Source organism: Eschrichtius robustus, chromosome 4 (assembly GCF_028021215.1).
Source record: "Eschrichtius robustus isolate mEscRob2 chromosome 4, mEscRob2.pri, whole genome shotgun sequence".
Taxonomy (NCBI): Eukaryota; Metazoa; Chordata; class Mammalia; order Artiodactyla; family Eschrichtiidae; genus Eschrichtius; species Eschrichtius robustus.
This window is the reverse complement of record NC_090827.1, coordinates 57790130-57816805: the sequence shown is the minus strand read 5'-3', so window position 1 is coordinate 57816805 and position 26676 is coordinate 57790130. Positions and strand designations below refer to the sequence as shown.

The 26676-nt window shown below is 42.0% G+C and overlaps 1 protein-coding gene across 1 annotated transcript in view; it reads left to right on the top strand.

Moving 5' to 3' along the window:
- The window catches only part of FRAS1 (Fraser extracellular matrix complex subunit 1), a 440782-nt gene that overhangs the window by 352034 nt on the left and 62072 nt on the right, over window positions 1-26676 (top strand). Inside the window, exons 42-49 of the mRNA XM_068542136.1 lie at window positions 1228-1418; window positions 2639-2792; window positions 4008-4271; window positions 6131-6319; window positions 7740-7859; window positions 8124-8303; window positions 24973-25097; window positions 25382-25522. Of these exons, the coding sequence (XP_068398237.1) occupies window positions 1228-1418; window positions 2639-2792; window positions 4008-4271; window positions 6131-6319; window positions 7740-7859; window positions 8124-8303; window positions 24973-25097; window positions 25382-25522 (1364 nt within the window). The remainder of the gene's footprint in view (window positions 1-1227; window positions 1419-2638; window positions 2793-4007; window positions 4272-6130; window positions 6320-7739; window positions 7860-8123; window positions 8304-24972; window positions 25098-25381; window positions 25523-26676) is intronic.

Genomic DNA, 26676 nt, shown 5'->3' with positions numbered 1-26676 from the left:
CAAGTATATTTTTAGGCACTATTTACTTAGGCTATTTTTGACCCAAATAAAGATACTATATTTCTTATATTTACAGTGATCAAAGGAAAGAGAAAATAAAATTTGAAGGAATTATAGCAATTCCTTTTGGAAACCCTGAACTGTATGCCCTAGGGATTATCAGGTCACTGGTCACTTAGAGCCCTCTATTCTTCTGGTGTCAAGAGGAATCATATCTGAGGGGTAAAATTTAAGAAAATTCCTGTCATTGAAAAAAATAATATTTGTCTTGAGTTCTTATTTCAAACAAATTATAAGTGAAGCATTTTCATTCCTAGTCTTTTCATTGGGAGGTAAACGAAAAATGACCCTGTCTGCAATCTAGGAAGTCAATGGCCTTTTAATATATGACCTAATCTTTGCAGATCCTCTATCTACACTTTTCTTTGTTGATGTATATCCAGGGAGTGTTTGAAGACACAGGGGTTTCTTTTTTCTCCTCTCTTTAGAAGAAAATGTAACAATTTAAAATCAATCAATTACAGAGACTTAGACCAAGTAAGAGACAAGTCATCCATCATTTAGACAGTGCTTACTCTTCCCCTTGGCCTTTGGGGTTGGGATGAAAAGAAGAGGTAACCAGAGCCAGCACTTCCTATGGAGCTCTGAATGGTACTTGAGCATCTCAGTACCTGAACTGCACCCGAGCTCTGCATGGTCCCTGAGCATCACAGCAGCCCTGGTGTACCATCCCAGGGGCTGAGCACTAGCCCATGCAGAGGTTTCCTTAAGGAACTGAATAGTCAAATGAAAACATGCTTAAGGAGATGTTTCTTAGATTAAAAGGTATGCAGTTAACCTTTCCTTGTGTAAAGAAAGAAGGTTCCTCTTGCAGAGTGGTTTTGAAATTGACTAAAGCTTAAGGTAAAACCTTTACTATTGTATCAATACTTGTCCCATGACTTATTTTATCAAATATTTCTAACAAAACAACCACTGATTCTAGGCTCTGTGAAATAATAACATTCAGAGTGCTTTCATACATGTTTTCTCATTTGATTCCCATTTGTAGATGAAAAATAGTGGGGAAACTGGGATCCCATCCCAAGTCTTCCAATTCCACTCTCCCACCTTTATTCTCAAACATATTTTCCTCTTCTGTTGATAGTGCTGTCAGGCTTTCTGGTCCAGTCCAGGAAGCAGGAATTGATGGATCAAGGTAAAAGTTCCCTCTCGCTGTTGATGCAGGTGATCGATTTGGCCCTGGAACTACCAGTGACCTAGAAGCATCATTCCCTGTTCAAGATGTCCTGGAAAACTACATTTACTACTTTCAGAGTGTTCATGAAAGCATTGAGCCAACTCATGATGTTTTCAGTTTTTATGTAAGTGATGGAAACAGTCGATCAGAAATCCACCGCATCAACATCACCATCGAGGTAAAGACTTTGGAAGTTGGATAAGTGGGGCCTTTGACCACAATATCCCACCATTAGATAGCTTTATGTGAACTCAAAAAGCAAAGAAGATTGGGTTTGACCTTGAATTTTAGAGGTCAGTTTTTAAAATATAACCCTGACCTTTAGAAAACTTGTAGAATTAAGGCTGGCATTTGGGGATGGTCTGACTTGGAAATCTGAATTTCCATTTCAGAGTAAAATCTCTGTTCTGTGTGAAAACAGTTTGTGAGGGTCAGACAGAGAAACCTTGCCAGTCTCATATTAGGTGAAAAATAGCATATGCTTATTTTTCCCTGAAATTATTGTATGCGGTTCTATGTGCATACTTGCCTTTTCTTATATTTTTTAGTGCATTTATTCATTACACTGTAACATGAAAGAAATGTGTTCCTCGATGCTGTATTTATTCTCATTTGAGCAACTACATAGGCTTGCTCTGTCACCCCAGGGAGAGAGATAAAAGCTAAAAATCAGAATGGAATGCCCTCTGCCTTGAGAAGATAAAACATGGCACTCTCGGCACCCTTCAGGGACAGTGGTTGAGGGGTGCTGGCACGAGGATGGGGGATCAAAGAGATATCTTTAGACACCCACAGTTTCAAATATGTGTCCTCCTACAGGTACTGTGCCATGCTTAGGCTTCTAAGACTGTTCTGATTTCAAACAATGTGCCCTTTTATCCCCCAAATATACTTGTCTAACCACATGTCCATATTTTGGTCTGGAAAATGTCATCCTTGTACCTATGGAAAACACCTGAGAAGATTTCTGTAGCGTGTCCATCAGTGTCTTTTCAAGGGGATATTTGGTTTGTGTGACCTGCTCGCCTTTCAACCTAACCATTTTGAGTGGGAATTAAAGATGGTGACATATTAGATACAAACTACTATGCATAAAATAAACACCAAGGACCTACTGTATAGCACAGGGAACTATATTCAATATCTCATAATGATCTATAATGGAAAATAATCTGAAAAAATATATCTATATAACTGAACCTCTTTGCTGTGTACCTGAAACTAACACAACTATATTTCAATAATAATAATAATAACAATAAAAGACCGTGACACGTTACATGCTATTTCGGCAGTGAAAGTTAATGTGGTGGCGTTACTTTCTCTGAATAATGCATGTTACTTTTTTCTTCTTAAACCAGTATCTGTGTGAGACCTAATATTTTATGCTTTAATCAGAGGAAGAATGACGAGCCTCCCAGGATGACCTTGCGGCCCCTTGGCGTGCAGCTGAGCTCGGGAGTGGTGATAAGCAATTCTTCTTTGAGCCTGCAGGACCTGGACACTCCAGATAATGAGCTGATTTTTGTATTGACAAAAAAGCCTGGCCATGGTAGGACACAACTGCTATGGGAAGCTTCTTAATTGAGGTGCCCAATGGGTTATTAGAATAAACACATAGATTTCAGCTGACCATTCCTCTGCCTTGCCGGTGTGTAGTCCATTCTTTGCATCAAAGTATAATCAAATTCACAGCTAGCTAATATTCTTTGAGGTCCCAGTAGACTCTGGTTGCTCTGAAAGCCTGAATCCTGGGTAATTGGTGTCTCTGAAATTCAGTTTCAGCTGTTTTCTTGCTTTCTTATGTAACCTCAGGCAAAACAAGTTTTCAGAACCTGCACGTCCTCTTCTCAGAGCAGGCATCATTGCTTGATCATCCTGGGCCATTGCGTGCAAGCAACAGCATAGCAGCCTTGAAATTAATCACAAAAGGTGTTCACTTCAGGTTAGAGGCGTGGTAGACATCTTTATGAGCTTGTTCCTTTTGCAAAGATAGCACTTTTCCTGATGAAACCAGAAGTTTAGAAAACCACCACGGGACTCTTCTACGTACTTCTTTTCTAAGTGCCATCCCCCTAGTATTAGCTAAAGCTCTGCAACTTTCATCTCCCAAGAGGTATCTTAGCCCATCCTAATGGCTATTGGCCTTTTGAAGATGAAACTGTTGTTGATGGAGAGCTAGCAGGTGAGGTCGTTGGTCATTGCATTTTAACTTGCCTTCATCGACTTTCACTTTCTTTAATGAAGCACTTTAACTGTCCCTTTGTGGTACACATGACCTTGAAAACAGAAAAATACGCCTCAGCCCAAAGATGCTTAGTGTCTTTCTGAATTTAAAAGGAATTTAAAATATATTCCTCTCTCCCACCCCAGATGCCCCAGGCGGAAGGCAGCAAGTGGAGAGTGCTATCTTCACCTTGCAGAAGGTGAAAGTAGGGTTTAGATAATGAAGTGAGTTTGAATTCATGGAGAGATTTGATTCCTAAGCCACCATATTACTGTATCCACCTGTGTCTCCTTAAGAGATTTTTAACGAGGAAAAGCAGAACTTTGTCTTCTTTATTTGGAGATGAGCTCTATGGAGAGCTTCACCCTGTCCTTCTATGTAAAATACTGATTTGTTGGTCATTTATGTGCCACCATGAGCCTCTGAGGGGCTTGGCATTCTACCCAGGCTCGAGCGGTTGACAAAATCAGACAATGTTTTGGTGCCATATATACTCTACCATTGTTTCTTTCTTTTTCTTTTTTTCGCTTCCTTCCTCAGGTCATCTGCTCCGGAGGCAAACTGCTTCTGAGCCTCTGGAGAACGGGACGGTTTTGGTCCAAGGCTCCTCCTTCACCTACCAGGATATCCTGGCCGGGCTGGTTGGGTACATGCCTGGTGGTCCTGGTGTGGCAGTGGATGAGCTCCGGTTCTCCCTCACTGATGGACTCCACACAGACACAGGGAGGATGGAGATATACATAGAGCTGCCTACAGGTGACACCCCCCACTTGGCTGTAAACCAAGGCCTCCAGCTCTCAGCAGGTACCACAGGGATGGAAGAGAGTGGCCGTGGTTTCTTCTTTGTTGGTGTGCAGTAATTCCTTCCATGTCAGCTCTGTGGGAGGATCTTGAACTGGGTGTGCAGAATCTGGGGAGACTAGTGTTGGGGAGAACTGTGGTTTTGGGGACACTAAGAGTTGTGAATGACAAATGTGAAACCTCTGAAGTTCTTTGGACCTCTGTCTGTGAATTTGAGAAAAGATTGAGAAGAGCTTATAGTATTCCCAAGGTCCACAAAAATCTTCATTTATCCAACTACTCGTAGGCCCAGGTCTCTTAGAACATTGCTACTGCCCAACCAACTCCATGGAAACAAACAACAAAATCTAGCAGGATTTTCAAGATGCTTATTTAAAAAAAAAAAAAGGCATGGAGGGGCAATTGGGAAGTCATCATGCACTAAGAGAGATTATGTAAATAATTGAGAACCATTAGATATGGTGTTCTAGGGTCTAATGTTCACAGTTTTACTTATGGATAAGCAACACTGAAGGACCTGTGACACATGTCAGTCTTGGAGTCAGTTTGCAGTAGAGAGTTACTTAATTAGAGAGTGGGCTTTTTTTCCACAGAGCATCTGTGTCCCACTGGAGTTCCATTTGCTTGTTTATTCTTAGTTTCACATGTATTTTGTAGTGAAAAATATATGGTATAATGGTATTTGAAAATTTGGAGATTCCCAAAGGTCTCAAGTATTAGGTATGGGACTTAACTTTGCCCTATTTACAAGCTAATAAGTTATCCTCTTACTGTTTCATGGATGCTGGTAGAAGACACGAGATTCCTTGGCCAGAGACAAAGTACTTTGTGACAGCACAGCACGCAGCATTGCCAAGAGCAATTTTGCATCTATTCGCAATGCCCTCCAAGTCCCATGGGGGTGACGCGGAGGGCCCAGATGAATACCTCCGTGTGCAGTGTAATACATTACAGAAGAGAAACACTGAGCTTGGGGAACTCCCCATGTTATAGTAGCGATAAGCAAGGCTGATCTTTGTCCCAGAGGAAGATGTCATCTCATCCCTCAGGGTTACTCGCCGAGAATGGCCTGCGTAATGAGTGGTCAGGCCTTGCATTCTTGGCATTACCCAGCAAGAACACGCAGGGACACTCAGGGCCCATGGTGGATTGCCACTCCAAACACTAGTATGTATTACACATGAGTGACTAGGACCTACTTTATCAGAATTTACTATTTTTAATGTGAGAAAATGGCTGGAGAGGAAAGCAAGGGGGAAGACCCTGAGAAGACGTGTTTTCCAGGAGACAGTGCCTTGTCTCCATCCCCAACACCTGTGCAAGACTTCCAGGGCCCAGCGCTCAGGTCTCCCTGCTCTGTAACCCTCACCATATATTCTGTCTTGAGGAACAATGGTTCTGACTCTTCAGTCTGAGAGGACAACAGATATGTTTGTGAGTTTATGTAAAGCTGTTTTTTAATGATTTGGTGATCCTTAAGTAAATAAATTAGGTCCAAGCAGGTTTCATCATAGGTCTGGGAGTCATTTATATCACAGAACTAGGAGTTATTACATAGATCTAGATACTAACTGAAAGGTCACGGGCGTAGGGCGAGCACAGGTAGAGAGTGAAAGTGTTATCAGAAGAGAAAAGGGGCTCAGATCTAAACTCAAGGGGTGATTGATTAGCAAATTGGGAAGTTGGGACTATTCACTTATGGAAATTAAACTTCATTCATCTGGAAACAGAAGGGCAGGCAGCTGATACTTCCTTAGACCAGGGAGTGTGTGTTAATTTAGTCTCCAGTCTCCTAAAATCATTTGACGTCCTATTCAAAAGCAATGATGGGGAATGACCTAATCTATCCCATTCTCTTCCAGGGTCCGTAGCGCCCATCACAGAACAGCACTTGAAAGTGACAGATACTGACTCAGATGACCATCAGGTGATGTACATCTTGAAGGAAGATCCTGGTGCAGGGCGCCTGCAGTTGGTAAAGCATGACAGCCTGGAGCAAATCTCCGTTAAAGGCCCCATCCAAAGTTTCACCCAGGCTGACATCAGCCAAGGTCAGCTGCTTCTCTTCTGCCAACCCAGACTTCCAGAAACTCCACCCCCAGTAGTCAAATGAGAGTTAAGTGCCTGGTAGCCTATGGCAGCAAACTGAGCACTTTTGTTTTGAATTAAAAGCTGAGTTATAGCTTCATTTATTCTTTCTTGTCTTCTCGATTTTTTTGGTTTTGCAAAAAACTCTCCTTCTTGGCTAAAATGTGTTCATGCTTTGACATAGCATTGATGAAATTGGGGCTATTATAGACGAAAAAAATCATTTTGACTTGCTATGATGCTAAAAATGTGTGTGAGAGAGAGAGGAAAAAGAAGTGAATTGGGATGGATTAAGGTGAAAATTATGCCTGCCTTAGGTGAACAATTTATATCTCTTTCCAGCTCCCCAAAGATCACAAGTTAATGAACTAAGCAAAATGGAAGGGCATAAATTGGAGCTGCCTGAGGGAGATTACATAGCTCATCCCTCCTCCAGGAAATGCTGATGGAATGTAAAAGCATAAATGTTAAATGCTACATAGTTACTGTACAGTGCTTTCAGGGGTAAAAAAGGAAAGAAAGTTACATATTTGGGAGGAAAGTAATCCAACGTCATGTAATGATGTGCAGTTCCGTTTAGAGGTGGAAATGTGTCCCCCTAGGAGCAGAAGGTCCCGTCTGCGCTAACGCCCAAAATTGATGGCAGCCAAAATCTCATTAGACATGTTTAGCGAAGGGAGTGGAGTAAGTCCTTAATTATTCCATGCCTCAGTGTCCCTTTTGAGAATATGAGAGCAGGCACCTCTTCCTAGATGTTTGGCTATCTTTTCATTGCTAGGTACTTATAAGTGATGCTGTGGGTTAACAAAAATGTAATATATTGCATTTTTCCCTTTGGATCCATTTGACTTCTAGGTAGAGTTTATTTATTTTGTTCATCCATTTCTTTGTTGGTTGGTTATATCCGGTGTCTTTCCTAAAATGAATTAAGGCTGTACTGGGAAATGGGAGTGACAGCTTCTGGGAGAATGTGGGCCACAGCTCTCTGTCCTCTTGCCCTGTGACATGGATATTTAACAGGGTCACACCAGTGACGTGGGTCCGGTGAGTGCACATTTTCCACGTGAGCAGTTTTGCTGATCTAGTTTATTCATGAGACTTCTTTAGAGTCTTCCACAGACGCCAAGCCTCAACTGTAAGCAATGCTACTTGCTACTTAGGATGATTTTATCATGATGGAGTCATTGACGATGAGGAAGTTGCTAGTGGGAGATGAAAGGGAGGAAATGAAAACATTAGATTAAAATGTCAAAAGCAATGTCTAAGTGAGAAGGGGTTAATTGATTCACTGGTGTGAATACCAACCGAATTCTCACCTGACATTTCAGAAATAAGGGCAGAAAACACTAATAGCAAATTTTGATTTTCTTGTCCTTGTTACAGGCCACGTAGAATACAGTCATGGAAAAGGAGACTCTGGCGGGAGCTTTGCTTTTAAATTTGATGTGGTTGATGGAGAAGGCAACAAATTGATTGGCCGGTCATTTTCCATCAGTGTTTTGGGTAAGGGGGCACTGGGTCTCTAAAAGTCCTCCAGCAGTTCTGAGGTCGTATGGTGCATACTGTGCTCACCTTGAGGCTTGAGCCTTTCCTTTAGGTGCTCATGTGGAAATCTGGAATCATATCCTGTCTGTTGTGCGAAGCCGTGGCTCCTTGATACGCTCTCTGAGGGACAGGCCTGGAGACTATTCTGGACACCAGGCCCAGAATTGAAGAAAGGAGGCTAAAAATGATCCCATTTCAAATCACTCTTTCTGATATTTTCAGAAGACAAATCCCCACCAGTCATCACCACCAATAAAGGGCTGGTCTTGGATGAAAACTCGATGAAGAAAATCACCACTCTGCAGCTCTCTGCCGCTGACCAGGAGACGGAGCCTGCAGAACTGATCTACAGAATCACCAGAGAGCCCCAGCTGGGCCACCTGGAACACACAGCATCACCAGGTAAGCCCATCATCTCTGACTTCATCAAACCAAAAGCTGGGATTTAGGAAGCGCTGGGGGCAGCCACTCTATGTGTACACATTCACCTTGAATCTGCCTTTGTTGGTATTTATTTTTGGCATCACTAGTTCTGACCATTATATACTGCCTTGCATTATACGTAGAACAAAGTATGCTCAATAATTACTTACTGGAAGTTGAATTAAAAATTACAATTTGATATAAACAGTCTTGGCTCCATAACTAGAATTCAACAAATAGCAAGTGAGCATGCATGTTGAGTAAGACCTTGGTTTAGCTATTACAGAGGAAAAAAAAAAAGATAAATAAGGTATAACCACAACCTTTAGAGTCCTCTATTGGATAAGATAAGGAGCCTCTGCATATAATCATACATAAGGGAAGAAGATAGCAGGTATTTTAAGAACTGTATAAACCTGCTATCATAGGAGTTCAAAAGTGAAAGAAGCTACATCGGGTGTGAAGGTGCAAAGAGGTGGCATTTAACAGTGCACTTGAAAGATAGAATTTGGGCTGACAGAAACTGTGTTATTCCCAGAGATAGGAACAGCATGTGGGCACATTCCAAAAATTATGAGTGGGCCAGTTTTGCTAAAGCATATATTCTGAAAATAGTAGTTGATTGGGCTCATGGGTAGATTGAGGTTTTTACGGAGGGTCTTCAGAGTGGCAATCAGTAATCTCTATTTAATTCGATAGGCAATAGGGAGTCACTGCAGAATTATGAACGGGGAGGGGAAGTGAAATTCATCTAGTGTCCAACAGGATGAACTGAAAGAAAAAGGAGGCAGTGCCATTGGGTAGGAAGTTTCTCATTTGGCCAGATGCAAGCTAGTGAGGCTTCACGTGGAGGGGCAGCAGTGGGAATAGTAAGATGAGAATAATAGAAGAGATTATTCCTGGTACCTTGTAAGTATCCAGTGAACAGTAGATGGTGGAAGGAAGGAAGGAAGCAGTTAATTTCAGGAGGAGAACCTATAGAACTTGGCAGCTTGAATGGATGTGAGGGATAAGAGATATTTGCTGAATAAACAACCTAAAGGTAGAATTGTCTTTATTTGGTCCATCCTAGAAGCAGTGTCAGCTTGCAGGGAATTTAGATCATTGTTTTCTTTGGATTTCAGGTTACAGATTCTTCATTCATTCAACCACGGAAATAGCAAAACAGAGAAAGTACTTGCCCTGATGCTGGGAATCAGATAGTAAGCAAACAAGCAAGCAAATATATCATATGTCAACGGTGATAAGTTAGGGGGTGAAATGAGGGTGTTCTTGGGGTGCAGGGAGCAAGGAGGCGAGGGAAGGCCTCCCTAATAATAAGATGACATATGAGCAGAGATCTGAAGAAAGTGAGGGAGCCAGGCATGCTGACATGTAAAGGAAAGAGCATTCCAGACAGGGGATTGGCGAGTGTCAACATCCTGAGGTGGGATCAGCCAGGCCTGTCACATTCCAGATGCAGCAAGGAGACCAGTATGGCTGGGACGGAGTGAGTGGGGGAGAGAGTGGGGATGCATGGAGGACCGCACTGGAGGGGCAGCCGGTGGAGGTGAACATGTCTGGGTCCAGCGTGATGGTGGAGGAGGGAGTTATATGTATGGTGGGAGGGCATGGGGGGAAGGATGGACAGATTGGCCAAAATCCCTAATGCAAATTAAAGCCAGTGCGCTCCCCTTTTGTCCCAGAGTTCCTGGGGGCAGTATGCAGATCAGCACTCCCAAGACCTTGGCTGCTTGAGATACCTGATAAATCATTCATGAGCTAATTGCTTCTGCCAGAATTCTGTCAGGTTGCTGATTATATCTCTCCAAAGATGAAAGGGCTGACTCTCGGCTGTTGTGTTAGGCAACTGCATTTACACTGCACAGAGCTCCAAAAGGCTTGGAGCTTCACGCAAGGCACTGCCAGCTGCTGGTAAGTCCCAGCTCTGGCTCTTCTCTGACCCCCAGGCTGTGTTGAGTCCTGTGTGAGGCTGCCCCAGATTCGCTTTTTCTGTTTTTACAGTCTCAGCCTTCACTGGGCTGAAATCCTGGATGCCAAGACTAGGCCAGCACTGCTCAGGGTACCACCCACAGGGGATCACGCTTCTCCCTCCTCTTGGGAAAGCAGCCTCCCGAAACAGAGGGAGGGGCGCTCCCTTCACCTGCCCTTTCCCACCAGCCTTGACTTCCTAATCCACGTTCTCTCCCGCCCCCACCATTTCTTCTCAATCCTCCTGTTTCTAGAGATTCTAAGTAGACCAGATAGGAAGATCTTGACTCTCGGGGGGCCCCTCTCCATCTCTAATGGAGCAAGGCTTCCCTGCCCCTCCCACACCATCAGCCCCACAGTCCTTTCTATAGCATTTAGTCAGCATTCTCTCCTTCCCTGTCTCCCCTAAGTGGAACTGTATTCGTGAATTCAATCCTTTTTAAATGTCAAAGCTCTCCCTTCAGAGGAAGGTCCACGCTGATTACGGATCACCCTTTCGGAAGGCGGCTGGCTGCAGCTTGGAGAAAAGCACCTCACCCCATTTGTCTCCGTGGGTGAGGATGGGTCTACCAGGAGCTGAGGCTGGGCTGGAGCCTGTTTCCAAGAAGAGCAGAGCAGCTTCTAGACCAGTGTCTCTAGTGCAGGCACTGAGATATGTGGGGACTGGATGCCTCTGGGGGTTATCATTTGCCACCAGTGCTTGCACACATCGTCTTGATGGTTAACCAGGAAGTGCACTTAGCCTTATGCCATCTCTCTTAGTCAGCTGACTGTGATTGTTCTCTTTAGGTACAAAAGGTGTAAAGGTCCTCTTCTCTCCCCGCAAGGAGTCACAGGGAGACACGTGTCCATGGGAACCGTGCGGAAGACAGCCGCGAACCTCCTCCCCCAGAGGAGAGCCACGTGAGGCTCTAGTCCCTGTGTGGGCTCTTTGCAAGGTTGAGGGCCCACACCCTCATGTCAGTGACCCTGAGGACCCTCTCCTTCTTGGGAAATTAGCGTAAAAAGTTATATTACCAGGGTAGAAGCGAAGCTGCTGGAACAAAGAGACTGCAAAATACAGTACCTTCCACAAGAAGTTTATTTTTGCTCACAGCAAAATCCAGAGGCAGGTGGCCCAGAGTGTACTGTCATCATCCCCCAACCAGCAGCCAGGGAGGAAAGACGAGGGGCGCCCACATCCATTTCTTTTCCGGGAGTATTACTGGAAGAACCCGTATCCCTTTTTTTTTTTTTAAGTCATCATTTTTTTTAACATCTTTATTGGAGTATAATTGCTTTACAATGGTGTGTTAGTTTCTGCTGCATAACAAAGCGAGTCAGCTATATATATACATATATCCCCATATCCCCTCCCTCTTGTGTCTCCCTCCCACCCTCCCTAGCACACCCGTATAGGTACTCACAAAGCACCGAGCTGATCTCCCCGTGCGATGCAACTGCTTCCCGCTAGCTAGCTATTTTACATTTGGTAGTGTATATATGTCAATGCCACTCTCTTACTTCGTCCCAGGTTACCCTTCCCCCTCCCCATGTCCTCAAGTCCATTCTCTACGTCTGTGTCTTTACTCCTCTCCTGCCCCTAGGTTCTTCAGAACCTTTCTTTTTTTTTAGATTCTATATGTATGTGCTAGCATACGATATTTGTTTTTCTCTTTCTGACTTACTTCACTCTGTATGACAGACTCTAGGTCCATCCACCTCACTACAAATAACTCAATTTCATTTCTTTTTATGGCTGGGTAATATTCCATTGTATATATGTGCCACATCTTCTTTATTTGTTCATCTGTTGATGGACACTTAGGTTGCTTCCATGTCCTGGCTATTGTAAATAGTGCTGCAGTGAACATTGTGGTGCATGACTCTTTTTGAATTATGGTTTTCTCAGGGTATATGCCCAGTAGTGGGATTGCTGAGTCATATGGTAGTTCTATTTTTAGATTTTTAAGGAACCTCCATACTGTTCTCCATAGTGGTGGTATCAATTTACCTTCCCACCAACAGTGCAAGAGGGTTCCCTTTTCTCCACACCCTCTCCAGCATTTATTATTCATAGACTTTTTGATGATGGCCATTCTGACTGGTGTGAGGTGATAGCTCATTGTAGTTTTGATTTGCATTTCTCTAATGATTGGTGATGTTGAGCATCCTTTCATGTGTTTGTTAGCAATCTGTATAGCTTCTTTGGAGAAATGTCTATTTAGGTCTTCTGCCAATTTTTGGATCGGGTTGCTTGTTTTTTGGATATTGAGCTACATGAGATGCTTGTATATTTTGAAGATAAATCTTTTGTCAGTTGCTTCATTTGCAAATATTTTCTCACATTCTGAGGGTTGTCTTTCATCTTCTTTATGGTTTCCTTTGCTGTGCCAAAGCTTTTAAGTTTCATTAGGTCCCATTTATTTATTTATTATTTTTTTTACCTTTTTTTTTTGTTTGTTTTTATTTTCATTTCTCTAGGAGGTGGCTCAAAAGGGATCTTGCTGTGATTTATGTCATATAGTGTTCTGCCTATGTTTTCCTCTAAGAGTTTTATAGTGTCTGGCCTTACATTTAGGTCTATAATCCTTTTGTATACAGTGTTAAGGAGTGTTCTAATTTCATTCTTTTCCATGTAGCTGTCCAGTTTTGCCAGCACCACTTACTGAAGAAGCTGTCTTTTCTCTTTTGTATATTCTTGTCTCCTTTATCAAAGATGAGGTGACCATATGTGCAGGGGTTTCTCTCTGGGCTTTCTATCCTGTTCCATTGATCTATATTCAGTTTTTGTGCCATACCATACTGTCTTGATTACTGTAGCTTTGTAGTATAGTCTGAAGTCCAGGAGCCTGATTCCTCCAGGTCTGTTTTTCTTTCTCAAGATTGTTTTGGCTATTTGGGGTCTTTTGTGTTTCCATACAAATTGTGAATTTTTTTGTCCTAGTTCTGTGAAAAATGCCATTGGTAGTTTGACAGGGATTGCATTGAATCTGTATATTGCTTTGGGTAGTATACTCATTTTCACAATGTTGATTCTTCCAATCCAAGAACATGGTATATCTCTCCATCTGTCTGTTTCGTCTTTAATTTCTTTCATCAGTGTCTTATAGTTTTCTGCATACAGGTCTTTTGTCTCCTTAGGTAGGTTTATTCCTAGGTATTTTATTCTTTTTGTTTCAATGGTAAATGGGAGTGTTCCCTTAATTTCTCTTTCAGATTTTTCATCATTAGTGTACGGGAATGCAATAGGTTTCTGTGCATTAATTTTGTATCCTGCTACTTTACCAAATTCATTGATTAGCTCTAGTAGTTTTCTGGTGGCATCTTTAGGATTCTCTATGTATAGTATCATGTCATCTGCAAACACTGACAGTTTTACTTTTTCTTTTCCAATTTAGATTCCTTTTGTTTCTTTTTCTTCTCTGACTGCTGTGGCTAAAACTTCCAAAACTGTATTGAATAATAGTGGTGAGAGTGGGCAACCTTGTCTTGTTCCTGATCTTAGTGGAAATGGTTTCAGTTTTTCACCATTGAGAACGATGTTGGTTGTGGGTTTGTCATATATGGCCTTTATTATGTTGAGGTAAGTTCCCTCTATGCCTGCTTTCGGGAGGGTTTTTATCATAAATGGGTGTTGAATTTTGTCGAAAGACTTTTCTGCATCTACTGAGATAATCATATCGTTTTTCTCCTTCAGTTTGTTAATATGGTTTATCACATTGATTGATTTGTGTATATTGAAGAATCCTTGCATCCCTGGGATAAACCCCACTTGATCATGGTGTATGATCCTTTTAATGTGATGTTGGATTCTGTTTGCTAGTATTTTGTTGCGGATTTTTGCATCTATGTTCATCAGTGATATTGGCCTGTAGTTTTCTTTTTTTGTGACATCTTTATCTGATTTTGGTATCAGCATGATGGTGGCCTCGTAGAATGAATTTGGGAGTGTTCCTCCCTCTGCTGTATTTTGGAAGAGTTTGAGAAGGATAGGTGTTAGCTCTTCTCTAAATGTTTGATAGAATTTGCCTGGGAAGCCATCTGATCCTGGGCTTTTGTTTGTTGGAAGATTTTTAATCACAGTCTTAATTTCAGTGCTTGTGATTGGTGTGTTTATATTTTCTATTTCTTCCTGGTTCAGTCTCAGAAGGTTGTGCTTTTCTAAGAATTTGTCCATTTCTTCCAGGTTGCCCATTTTATTGGCATAAAGATGCTTGTAGTAATCTCTCATGATCCTTTGTATTTCTGCAGTGTCAGTTGTTACTTTGCCTTTTTCATTTCTAATTCTGTTGATTTGAGTCTTCTCCCTTTTTTCTTTTTTCTTGTTTTTTTTTTAAATTAATTAATTAATTAATTAATTTTTGGCTGTGTTGGGTCTTCATTGCTGTGTGAGGGCTTTCTCTAGTTGCGGCAAGCGGAGGCCACTCTTCATCGCGGTGCACAGGCCTCTCACTATCGCGGCCTCTCTTGTTGCGGAGCACAGGCTCCGGATGCGCAGGCTCAGTAGTTGTGGCTCACGGGCCTAGTTGCTCCGCGGCATGTGGGATCTTCCCAGACCAGGGCTCGAACCTGTGTCCCCTGCATTGGCAAGCAGATTCTCAACCACTGCACCACCAGGGAAGCCCCCTTTTTTTCTTGATGAGGCTGGCTAATGGTTTATCAATTTCGTTTATCTTCTCAAAGGACCAGCTTTTAGTTTTATTGATCTTTGCTATCATTTCCTTCATTTCTTTTTCATTTATTTCTGATCTGATCTTTATGATTTCTTTCCTTCTGCTAAATTTGGGGATTTTTTGTTCTTCTTTCTCTAATTGCTTTAGGTTAGGTTGTTTATTTGAGATTTTTCTTGTTTTTCTTGTTTCTTGAGGTAGGCTTCTATTGCTATAAACTTCCCTCTTAGCACTGCTTTTGCTGCGTCCCATAGGTTTTGGGTCGTCGTATCTCCATTGTCATTTGTTTCTAGGTATTTTTTGATTTCCCCTTTGATTTCTTCAGTGATCACTTCGTTATTAAGTAGTGTATTGTGTAGCCTCCAGGTGTTTGTATTTTTTACAGATCTTTTCCTGTAATTGATATCTAGTCTCATAGCGTTGTGGTTGGAAAAGATACTTGATATGATTTCAATTTTCTTAAATTTACCAAGGCTTGATTTGTGACCCAAGATATGATCTATCCTGGAGAATGTTCCATGAGCACTTGAGAAGAATGTGTATTCTGTTGTTTTTGGATGGAATGTCCTATAAATATCAATTAAGTCCATCTTGTCTAATGTGTCATTTAAAGCTTGTTTCCTTATTTATTTTCATTTTGGATGATCTGTCCATTGGTGAAGTGGGGTGTTAAAGTCCCCCACTATTACTGTGTTACTGTCGATTTCCTCTTTTATGGCTGTTAACATTTGCCTTATGTATTGAGGTGCTCCTATGTTGAGTGCATAAATATTTACAATTGTTTATCTTCTTGGATTCATCACTTGATCATTATGTAGTGTCCTTCTTTGTGGCTTGTCATAGTCCTTATTTTAAAGTCTATTTTGTCTGATATGAGAATTGCTACTCCATTTTTCTTTTGATTTCCATTGGCATGGAATATCTTTTTCCATCCCCTCACTTTCAGTCTGTATGTGTCCCTAGGTCTGAAATGGGCCTCTTGTAGACAGCGTATATATGGGTCTTGTTTTGTATCCATTCAGCCAGTCTATGTCTTTTGGTTGGAGCATTTAATCCATTTACATTTAAGGTAATTATCAGTATGTATGTTCCTATTACCAGTTTCTTAATTGTTTAGGTTTGTTGTTGTAGGTCCTTCCTTCTCCTGTGTTTCCTGCCTAGAGAAGTTCCTTTAGCATTTGTTGTAAAGCTGGTTTGGTGGTGCTGAATTCTCTTAGCTTTTGCTTGTCGGTAAAGGTTTTAATTTCTCCGTTAAATCTGAATGGGATCCTTGCTGGGTAGAGTAATCTTGGTTGTAGGTCTTTCCCTTTTATCACTTTAAATATGTCCTGCCACACCATTCTGGTTTGCAGCGTTTCTGCTGAAAGATCAGCTGTTAACCTGATGGGGATTCCCTTATATGTTATTTGTTGCTTTTCCCTTGCTGTTTGTAATATTTTTTCTTTGTATTTAATTTTTGATAGTTTGATTAATATGTGTCCTGGATTTCTCCAAAGAAGATATACAGTTTACCAACAAATACATGAAAGAATGCTCAACATCACTAATCATTAGAGAAATGCAAATCAAAACTACAATGAGGTATTACCTCACACCAGGCAGAATGGCCATGATGAAAAAATCTACAAACAATAAATGCTGGAGAGGGTGTGGAGAAAAGGGAACCCTCTTACACTGTTGGTTGGAATGTAAATTGATACAGCCACTATGGAGAACAGTATGGGAGTTCCTTAAAAAACTAAAAATAGAACTACCATACGACCCAGCAATCCCACTACTGGGCATATACCCTGAGAAAACCATAATATAAAAGAGTCATGTACCACAATGTTCATTGCAGCTCTATTTACAGTAGCCAGGACATGGAAGCAGCCTAAGTGTCCATTGACAGATTAATGGATAAAGAAGATGTGACACATATATACAATGCAATATTACCCAGCCATAAAATGAAATGAAATTGAGTTATTTGTAGTGAGGTGGATGGACCTAGAGTCTGTCATACAGAGTGAAGTAAGTCAGAAAGAGAAAAACAAATACCATATGCTAACACATATATATGGAATCTAAAAAAAAAAAAAAAAAATGCTTCTGAAGAACCTAGGAGCAGGACTGGAATAAAGACGCAGATGAAGAGAATGAACTTGAGGACTTGGGGAGGTGGAAGGGTAAGCTGGCACAAAGTGAGAGAGTGGCATGGACTTATATATACTACCAAATGTAAAATAGATAGCTAGTGGGAAGCAGCCGGATAGCACAGGGCGATCAGCTGGGTGCTTTATGAGCACTTAGAGGGGTGTGCTAGGGAAGGTGGGAGGGAGACGCAAGAGGGTGGAGATATGGAGATATATGTATATGTGTAGCTGATTCACTTTGTTATAAAGCAGAAACTAACACACCAGTGTAAAGCAATTATACTCCAATAAATATGTTAATAAAATATATATATGTGTTTCTTGGCATGTTTCTACTTGGATTTATCCTGTATGGGACTCTCTGCGCTTCCTGGACTTGATTGACTATTTCCTTTCCCATATTAGGGAAGTTTTCATCTATAATCTCTTCAAATATTTTCTCAGTCCCTTTTGTTTTCTCTTCTTCTTCTGAGACCCCTATATTTCAAATTTTGGTGCTTTTAATATTGTCCCAGAGGTCTCTGAGACTGTCCTCAATTCTTTTCATTCTTTTTTCTTTATTCTGCTCTGCGGTAGTTATTTCCACTATTTTATCTTCCAGGTCACTTATCCGTTCTTCTGCCTCAGTTATTCTGCTATTGATTCCTTGTAGAGAATTTTTAATTTCATTTATTGTGTTGTTCATCATTGTTTCTTTGCTCTTAATTCTTCTAGGTCATTGTTAAATGTTTCTTATATTTTTTCCATTCTATGTCCAAGATTTTGGATCATCTTTACTGTCATTTCTCTGAATTCTTTTTCAGGTAGACTGTCTATTTCCTCTTCATTTGTTTGGTCTGGTGGGTTTTTATATTGCTCCTTCATCTGCTGTGTATTTCTCTGTCTTCTCATTTTGCTTACTGTGTTTGGGGTCTCCTTTTCACAGGCTGCAGTTTCGTAGTTCCCGTTGTTTTTGGTGTCTGCCCCCAGTGGCTAAGGTTGGTTCAGTGGGTTGTGTAGGCTTCATGGTGGAGGGGACTGGTGCCTGTGTTTTGGTGGATGAGGCTGAATCTTGTCTTTCTGGTGGGCAGGTCCACGTCTGGTGGTGTGTTTGGGGGTGTCTGTGGCCTTATTATGATTTTAGACAGCCTCTCTGCTAATGGATGGGGCTGTGTTCCTGTCTTGCTAGTTGTTTGGCATAGGGTGTCCAGCACTGTAGCTTGCTGGTCGTTGAGTGGAGGTGGGTCTTAGCGTTGAGATGGAGATCTCTGGGAGAGCTCTCTCTGATTGATATTATGAGGGGCCAGAAGGTCTCTGGTGGACCAATGTCCTGAACTCGGCTCTCCCACCTCAGAGGCTCACGCCTGACACCTGGCCAGAGCACCAAGACCCTGCCAGCCACATGCCTCAGTTGAAAAGGGAGAAAAGAAAAAGAAAGAAAGAAAAAATAAATAAAGTTATTAAAATTAAAAATTAAAAAATATATTGTTAAAATAAAAAAGTAATAAAAAGAAAAGAAGAGAGCAACCAAACCAATAAACAAATCCACTAATGATAACAAGCACTAAAAACTATACTAAAAAAAAAATGGACAGACAGAACCCTAGGACAAATGGTAAAAGCAGACCTATACAGACAAAATGACACAAAGAAGTATACGCATACACACTCACAACAGGAGAAAAAGAAAAATATATACATATATATATTAAAAAAAGGGAAGCGAGCAACCAAATCAATAAACAAATCTACCAATGATAATAAGTTCTAAATACTAAACTAAGGTAAACATAAAACCAGAAACAAATTAGGCGCAGAAAGCAAACCCCAAGTCTACAGTTGCTCCCAAAGTCCACCTCCTCAATTTTGGGATGATTCGTTGTCTATTCAGGTATTCCAGAGATGCAGGGTACAGGAAGTTGATTGTGGAGTTTCAATCCTCTACTCCGAGATTGCTGGGAGAAATTTCCCTTTCTCTTCTTTGTTCACACAGCTCCAGGGGTTCAGCTTTGGATTTGGACCCGCCTCTGCGTGTAGGTCGCCTGAGGGCATCTGTTCTTCGCTCAGACAGGACGGGTTTAAAGGAGCAGCTGATTAGGGGGCTCTGGCTCACTCAGGCCGGGGGGAGGGAGGGGTACGGAGGAGGCAGGGCAAGCCTGTGGCAGCAGAGGCCTGCGTGACGTTGCAACAGCCTGAGGCGTGCCGTGCGTTCTCCCGGGGAAGTTGTCCCTGGATCACGGGACCCTGGCAGTGGTGGGCTGCACAGGCTCCCGGGAGGGGCGGTGTGGATAGTGACGTGTGCTTGCACACAGGCTTCTTGGTGGCTGCAGCAGCAGCCATAGTGTTTCATGCCCGTCTCTGGGTTCTGCACTGATAGCTGCGGCTCATGCCCTTCTCTGGAGCTCGTTCATGCGGTGCTCTGAATCCCCTCTCCTTGCGCACCCCGAAACAATGGTCTCTTGCCTCTTAGGCAGGTCCAGACTTTTTCCTGGACTCCCTCCTGGCTAGCTGTGGCGCACTAGCCCCCTTCAGTCTGTGTTCACGCAGCCAACCCCAGTCCTCTCCCTGGGATCTGTCCTCTGAAGCCCTAGCCTGAGCTCCCAGCCCCGACTTGCCCCGGCGGGTGAGCAGACGAGCCTCTCGGGCTGGTGAGTGCTGGTCGGTACCGATCCTCTGTGCGGGAATCTCTCCGCTTTGCCCTCCGCACCCCTGCTGCTGCGCTCTCCTCCGTGGCTCCAAAGCTTCCCCCCCTGCCCACCCCCCATCTCCACCAGTGAAGGGGCGTCCTAGTGTGTGGAAACTTTTCCTCCTTCACAGCTCCCTCCCAGAGGTGCAGGTCCCATCCCTATTCTTTTGTCTCTATTTTTCCTTTTTCTTTTGCCCTACCCAGGTACATGGGAAGTTTCTTGCCTTTTGGGAAGTCTGAGATCTTCTGCCAACATTCAGTAGGTGTTCTGTAGGAGTTGTTCCACGTGTAGATGTATCTTTGATGTATTCGTGAGGAGGAAGTTGATCTCCATGTCTTACTCCTCCACCATCTTGAAGGTCCTCCCTCCCATATCCCTTTTGATCACATCCCAGTGACAAGGATTTAGCTACACAAAGCTGTGAGGTTGCTGGGAAATCTAGACCCTAACTGGGCCTCTAGTCACTTAACTAATAGTCAGCAGTTGTATTTTTAATTAGGGGAGCAGTAATATTGGATTTAGCAATCTCCAGCACACACTCGTTCTCACCTTCAGGAAACATTTATTGAGTAGCTGCTGCAGGAGAAAGCTTAGATTTTGGAAGTGGGAGACATGTAATATGTGCGAGTGTGTTCCAGTAGTTGTGACAGCAACATGTGAGAGGATATTAGGAGCCAAGATGCTGTGAGTCCCACCTAAGAGTGGGCTGGGGGTGAGTTAGGAAGGACTTCCCAGAGGTGATGCTTTAGCAAAGGTATTCTTTGGCTTCCTCTTTATCTCAGCCTCTCAATATTGTGACACCAACCAGAATAAGCTGCAGTCAGTGTCTTAGTTTGGGTTCTCCCAAGAGCAGAGGTGTGTTAGTCTGCTAGGGCCACCATCGTAAAGCACCGCAGACTGAGCCTCTTAAACAGCAGAAATCTATTGTGTCACAGATCTAGGGGCTGGAAGTCTGAGATCACGGTGTTGGCAGGGTTGGTTCCTCCTGAGGGAAGGCTCTGTTCCAGACCTCTCTCCTGGGCTTGTAGATACCTGTCTTCATGTTCACATGGCATTCTCCCTCTACGTGTATGTCTGTGTCAAAATTTCCCCTTTTGTAAGGACATTAGTCAAATTGGATTAGGACCCATCGTAATGACCTCATCTTAACTAATTACATCTGCAATGATCCTATTTCCAAATAAGGTCACATTGTGAGGTACTGAGGGTTAGGATGTCAATGAATATGGGGGGGACATAACTCATTCCACAACAGGAGGCTTGGAAGAAAATCTGAAGCAGAGAAGCTGAGAATCTCCCACAGCCTGGGCTTGAGGTGGGAGCAGACAACAGGCATAGAGCCATCCACAGCTGTGCTGAGAGCCAGGAGGGCCAGGGCGATCTCCTAACATCCCATTAGGAAGGCAGTTTCTTCAAAGATGCTTTTTTCTCCAACCACTTCCCTGACCTGGACTGAACTTTCTCTAATGTGCTAGCCCTCCAGGGGAATTGGAAAAACTGACAGGGTTAATGTGGGTCTCCGTAACACTGCCATATACATAGTTTAGCCAGCAGCTTGGTGACTGAAAACACTTTGGACGGGATTAAAAGCCTTCAAGATATTTCAAACAGTAACTACCTGCTGTGAGAGCCAGTAGGGACAATATGTTATTAGAAGCACCATCTTGCAGGTGAGTGAACAACTAAAGTCTTCCAATACCCAACTAGCAACAGCTAAAACCAAATTTTTTAAGTGTACAGAGATTGAAAATCTGTGCTTAATAGGACCTCTTAGATATAGGACCAACTGTAGTGGATGAACTAAATTCATTAACCAAATATGTTTTGAGAACCTACTGTGTGCCAGGCAGTATTCTAGGTGCACATTGGTGAAGAATCAACAAAATCTTGTCCTCTTGAAGCTTACCTTATAATGCAACTTGTTACCCTCCTGCACTTAATTATGTATATCACTTAAATGATAATATTAAATACCCCATCAAAATCAATATTTCAGACAAGAAAAAGGTTATAGTCAAAAAATTATTCTATGATTCAATTCAAAAACATTATAATGGTGATATTTCAGTGTTAGAACTATGAGTGGTTTTGTGATTCTTTACTATTTTTCTGTGTTTTTCACATTTTCTTTAATGGACATTTATCCCTTTTATATTGAAAAAAAAATTAAAGGATAAGGGTGAAATCCAAGAGGCTCCTTGTCTAGCCCAGAAAAGCTAGATAAGTTTTACAAAAAGTACTCCTAACAGAATAAAATATATATATATGTATGTATATATATACATACATATATATATATGTGTGTGTATATATATGTGTGTGTGTGTGTCATTTCAACATGTAATCACGTAAGAAGAAAAAAAAAAGTACTCCCAGCAGGCCTAAACTTTGGAGGTGGACAACCTTGAGTTCCAGTCTCAGCAGTGCTCTCTTATTAGCTGTGTGACCTCAGATAGGTCACATTTCTTTCCTAATTTTATTAGTATCATAATCTAGAAAAATAATGCCAACCTTGACATCCCAGAGCTGTTGAGATAAAACAGTCTATATAAGCAAATCTGAAACAGTGTTCTGCACATGGTAGGTACTCAACGTTTGCTAGACTGAATTGGGAAAGACCCACTAAGATCAAGCCCAGAGCTCTCATGCATTGCTAGCGGGAATGTAAAATAGTACTACCACTTTGGAAAATAGTTTGGCAGTTTCCTAAAAAGTTAAGCATACACCTTACATATATTCCCACCCTCCCACTCTTAGAGATTTACCCAGGAAGAATGAAAACTTATGTCCAGACAAAGACTTGCGCATAAGTGATCATAGCAGCCTTATTTGTAATAGCCCCAAACTGGAAAATAACCTAAATGTCCATGAACAGGTAAATGGATAAACAATCTATGCTATAACCATCCAATGGAATACTACTTGGCAATGAAAAGGAATGAACTATTAATACATGCTACAATATGGATAACTCAAAAACAATTATGCTAAGTGTAAGAAATCATGCATAAAATAGTATATGCTGTATGATTCTATTTATAAAAAATTAGAGAAAATACCAACTAACCTATAATGACAGATTACAATTCATTTGCTTCTTTGGGATGGGGTAGGGCACAAGAAAGGGAAGGATGGAAGGATTACAGAGTGTCAGTTAAAAACTTTTGGGGTAATGGATACGTTCCTATTTTGACTGAGGTGATGGTTTCATGAATGTACCAAAGATAATGAAATTGTACACTTTAAATATGTATAGTTTATTATATGTCAATTTCCCCTCAATAAAAAATGTTAAAAAATAAAAAGATCAATCCCAGCACTTCCTTCCCAAGAGGAAGGAAGATCTACCACTTTTCTATTTTTTTTTTTTTCAGTGCTCAAGGTTTTTATTGGGGGACTGGTTACATGGGCACGCTCTACCTAGTACAAACCAAAATTGTAGAATCCCAGAAGGAAGGCAAGTATTCAGCATAAACCAAATTGTACAAATAATCAAGGCACAGAGAGTCCCTCTTATCAGTTAGAGTGTAGGCATCCTTCGTCTAGAACATACCAAAATTCCGTGTTCCTAGACAGAAGCTGAGAGCCCATCTTGCAAGCTGGCATTTCTGATGGCAGCTATAGGCCTCCTAGCATGTTAACTTTTTTCTGCCCACTTAACTAATGAGTTCTACCACCTTTCTTAATCAGTCTTAGACTCTCATAAGGGGAACAGTGAGTTAGGTGACCAGTTGATGGTGAGAATCCACACACGTGTTTCCCCATGAGCTGTGAGAGTGGATTCACAGCAGGGGAATAGGTTTAAATTTCTCAGTGCAGCCAGTCTGAAGTTATTAAATTTTTAAAGAATGGTATGGATTTCTGTCCAGAACCACAAGACAAATCTGTAAGATAAGGGTCGGGGGAGCTACATTTTTTGCCTGTTGAGAGCTGATGTAACAAGCACGAACATAAATATAAAATGCCTCATCAAAAAATTAATGCCCTAATATTCAGGAGGCTATTTTATCTGGGTGACAAATTTCAGATGATAAAGAGAGCTGCCAATGTAAACCACGCTGGTTGATGTGTTTTATTTTTAAGATAAAGCAATGATATTGATGTCACAGTTAAATGTAAAATAGTCACAGGAGAATCTCTTTGTTTTTTTACAGAAAAGACTAAATGGTTTTGCCAGGATTAACAATGACAAATAATAAATCTCAGGAAGCAGCAAATGAATTTCAGGACCAAAGCAAAGGACTACATTAAATAGAGGACTACTCTAACACCCAGAATCAGAAAGAGAGAATTTGTGCTGAGGGACTAAAGGATATGATTTTGTTTCAGTCTTGGCTGGCACCAGAGGATGGACCCCAGAAGCCCTAAGATAGAAGCAAGAATTCTGGGTTGTTTTGCTAAATATTGTTGGGCATTTGAAAACATAGAGATATTATTCATTAGTGGGATACCTTGGCATTATTTAAAAATCACATGACTTCAGAATTTTTTTTTTTTTACTTTTAGAATGACTCTGAAAAAAATTAACAAGTTTTCTCTGTTATCATGTTATTAAAAGACACTGGTTTTCTAGGTCATTTTAGAGTTGAGAAAGAATGATTGCTCAAACCTCAAAGTCATGCAATAAGCTTTGTTACTTCCACCCTGGCCAAAGTGGTATATGAGAAGCTAGAATCATAGATACAAGAGTGAAAGGGACCTTGAAGAATATCCAAGGAAATTATGGGTGCCGGGGATGGCTCACTAATCACAAAAACAAGGCTATGTTTAGCCAAGCCCTATGACTCCAGAGTTTAAACGCTAAGCCATCACACTATATTAAAAGTTAGAGCAGGTTTTCAGAAAGGACTACGAGGCTGTGGGGAAATATAAAACTTAAGAGCGAGGAGTTTGGAGAATAAGGCAATGGCTCTACCTTTCACAGATTTGACCTGCATACATAAACCCCAAGAGAAAGGAGAATAACATTTATTGAGCACCTGCTTTACCTTGGCACATAGTAGAAGCCTAGATAATTAAGTTAGCATGTGCTCCCACAGAACATATGCTGTTGTAGGGAAAAAACACACAAGCAACTCTAACCCAAGGTCTCAGAGGGCAGCACATCAATGCTATAAGAAAACTACAGAGGACTCTTTCTGGTGAGTGTGCCATTTCCCTCACCCGAGAGGGATGGCTAGCCCCTTGACACCCTTTCTCTGGTTCTGTCGTCTTCTTTTGCTAGGTATCCAAATTAGTTCCTTTACTCAAGCTGACCTCACTTCAGGACGCATTCAGTATATCCACTCCAGTGAGACCGAAAAGCATTCAGATGCCTTCAGCTTTACGCTCTCCGATGGAGTCAACGAGGTGGGTGAGGACCTTGCTTCCCTCTTTGATGGGTATTGATGCAGCGCCATCTTCTTTGATTGGAGGGTTCTGAGCCACCGGTGCTGTGAGAACTTCATTCCCCTCTGCTCTCAGCCCAGGACAGAGGCAAAGAGAACTCTATCTTGCCAGAGAGAACTCACTTCTGGGTTCCTGGTTGGTCAGTCGTGCCAGGAATGGTGTGAAAGGGAACGCAGAGAGCGCCTACCTTCTTCTCGGGTGGGTGCTGGGGACAGGTGACCCACCTGCACTTTTCTGCCATGTAGGTGACTCAGACTTTCCACATCACTCTTCGCCCTGTGGATGACTCGCTGCCCGTTGTACAGAACTTGGGGATGCGGGTACAGGAAGGTGTGAGGAAGACCATCACAGAGTTTGAGCTCAAGGCGGTAGATGCAGACACAGAGGTAAGAGTCCTCCCCTGGGTTCTCCGGCCGAATGAGAGGCTGATCTAGTGGCATCTATTGCTTTGCGACAGTGCATCCTGAGGGTGGGGTGGGATGGTGAGTGTAGTGCAAGCATCCTTGAAGGATTAAAAACCAGAACATACCATGGCCTGCTGGAAAAGAGAAACTAAATACATTTGAAATCAAGTTGTTTTTCAACCCTTTCTGAAACCCTAAATACGTTTATTCTTTCCTATGATTACGTGCAACAGTCATTTTAACATGCTGATTTTTATTATGATCCACAGAAAATTAGGTAGATGACATTTTATATAGTGTTTTTATTACTCCCTATTAGTGAACAAGGAATTTCTTCACCTATACAGTTTTACCTCCTTTACTGAGACTTCAGTGGGTGACAACTAATTATTGCAATTTGAGCATTCTCAAAGAACCAGGCTTTACACAGTAAAATAGGGCAAGTAGAGACTAAACTCTTCCCCTCCTAATGCTTTCTAATTAAAGTATCTAACATGCTGACATGATTTAGCTTCCATTAAGAGTACCACGCACTTATTAATTAGTTCTATGTATGCCCTTCCCCGTGCCAGCATGCATTCATTTATTTATTCATTCTTTCAGCAAATATTTACTACCTGCTAAGTTGCAAGGTCTGCTCTAGATGCTAAAGACAGCACTGTGAACAAAACAGATCAAAATTCCAGCCTTAGGGAGTTTACAACCTTTGGTTAGGGGGACAGACAATAAAGAATGAAAGAACATAGAATATCATGTAAGATATGATAAGCGCTAGGAATAAAAATAAAGAGACAGAAGTGATAGAGATTGATGGGTGTGTGCTGTTTCAAGCAGAGTGGTCAGGGAACGCTTCTCTGAGGAGCTGATATTTGAGCAGCGGTAGGAAGAGAAAGAGCAGGCTATGCCGTTTCCTGGGAGAATCCCTTTCCAGGCAGACGAATCAGGAGGGCAAAGGCCCTGTAGTCAAGCGTGCTTGGAACATTTGCGTTGCGACACAGCAGCCAAGAGTCTGGACCCCAGTGAACAAACAGGACAGGAGAAGGATGAGGCCAGAGAAGAACCGTGGGACCAGGTCACAGAGGGCCTTCTTGGCCCAGGTCAGGCCTCTGTATTTTATTCCAGGTTGATGGGAAATC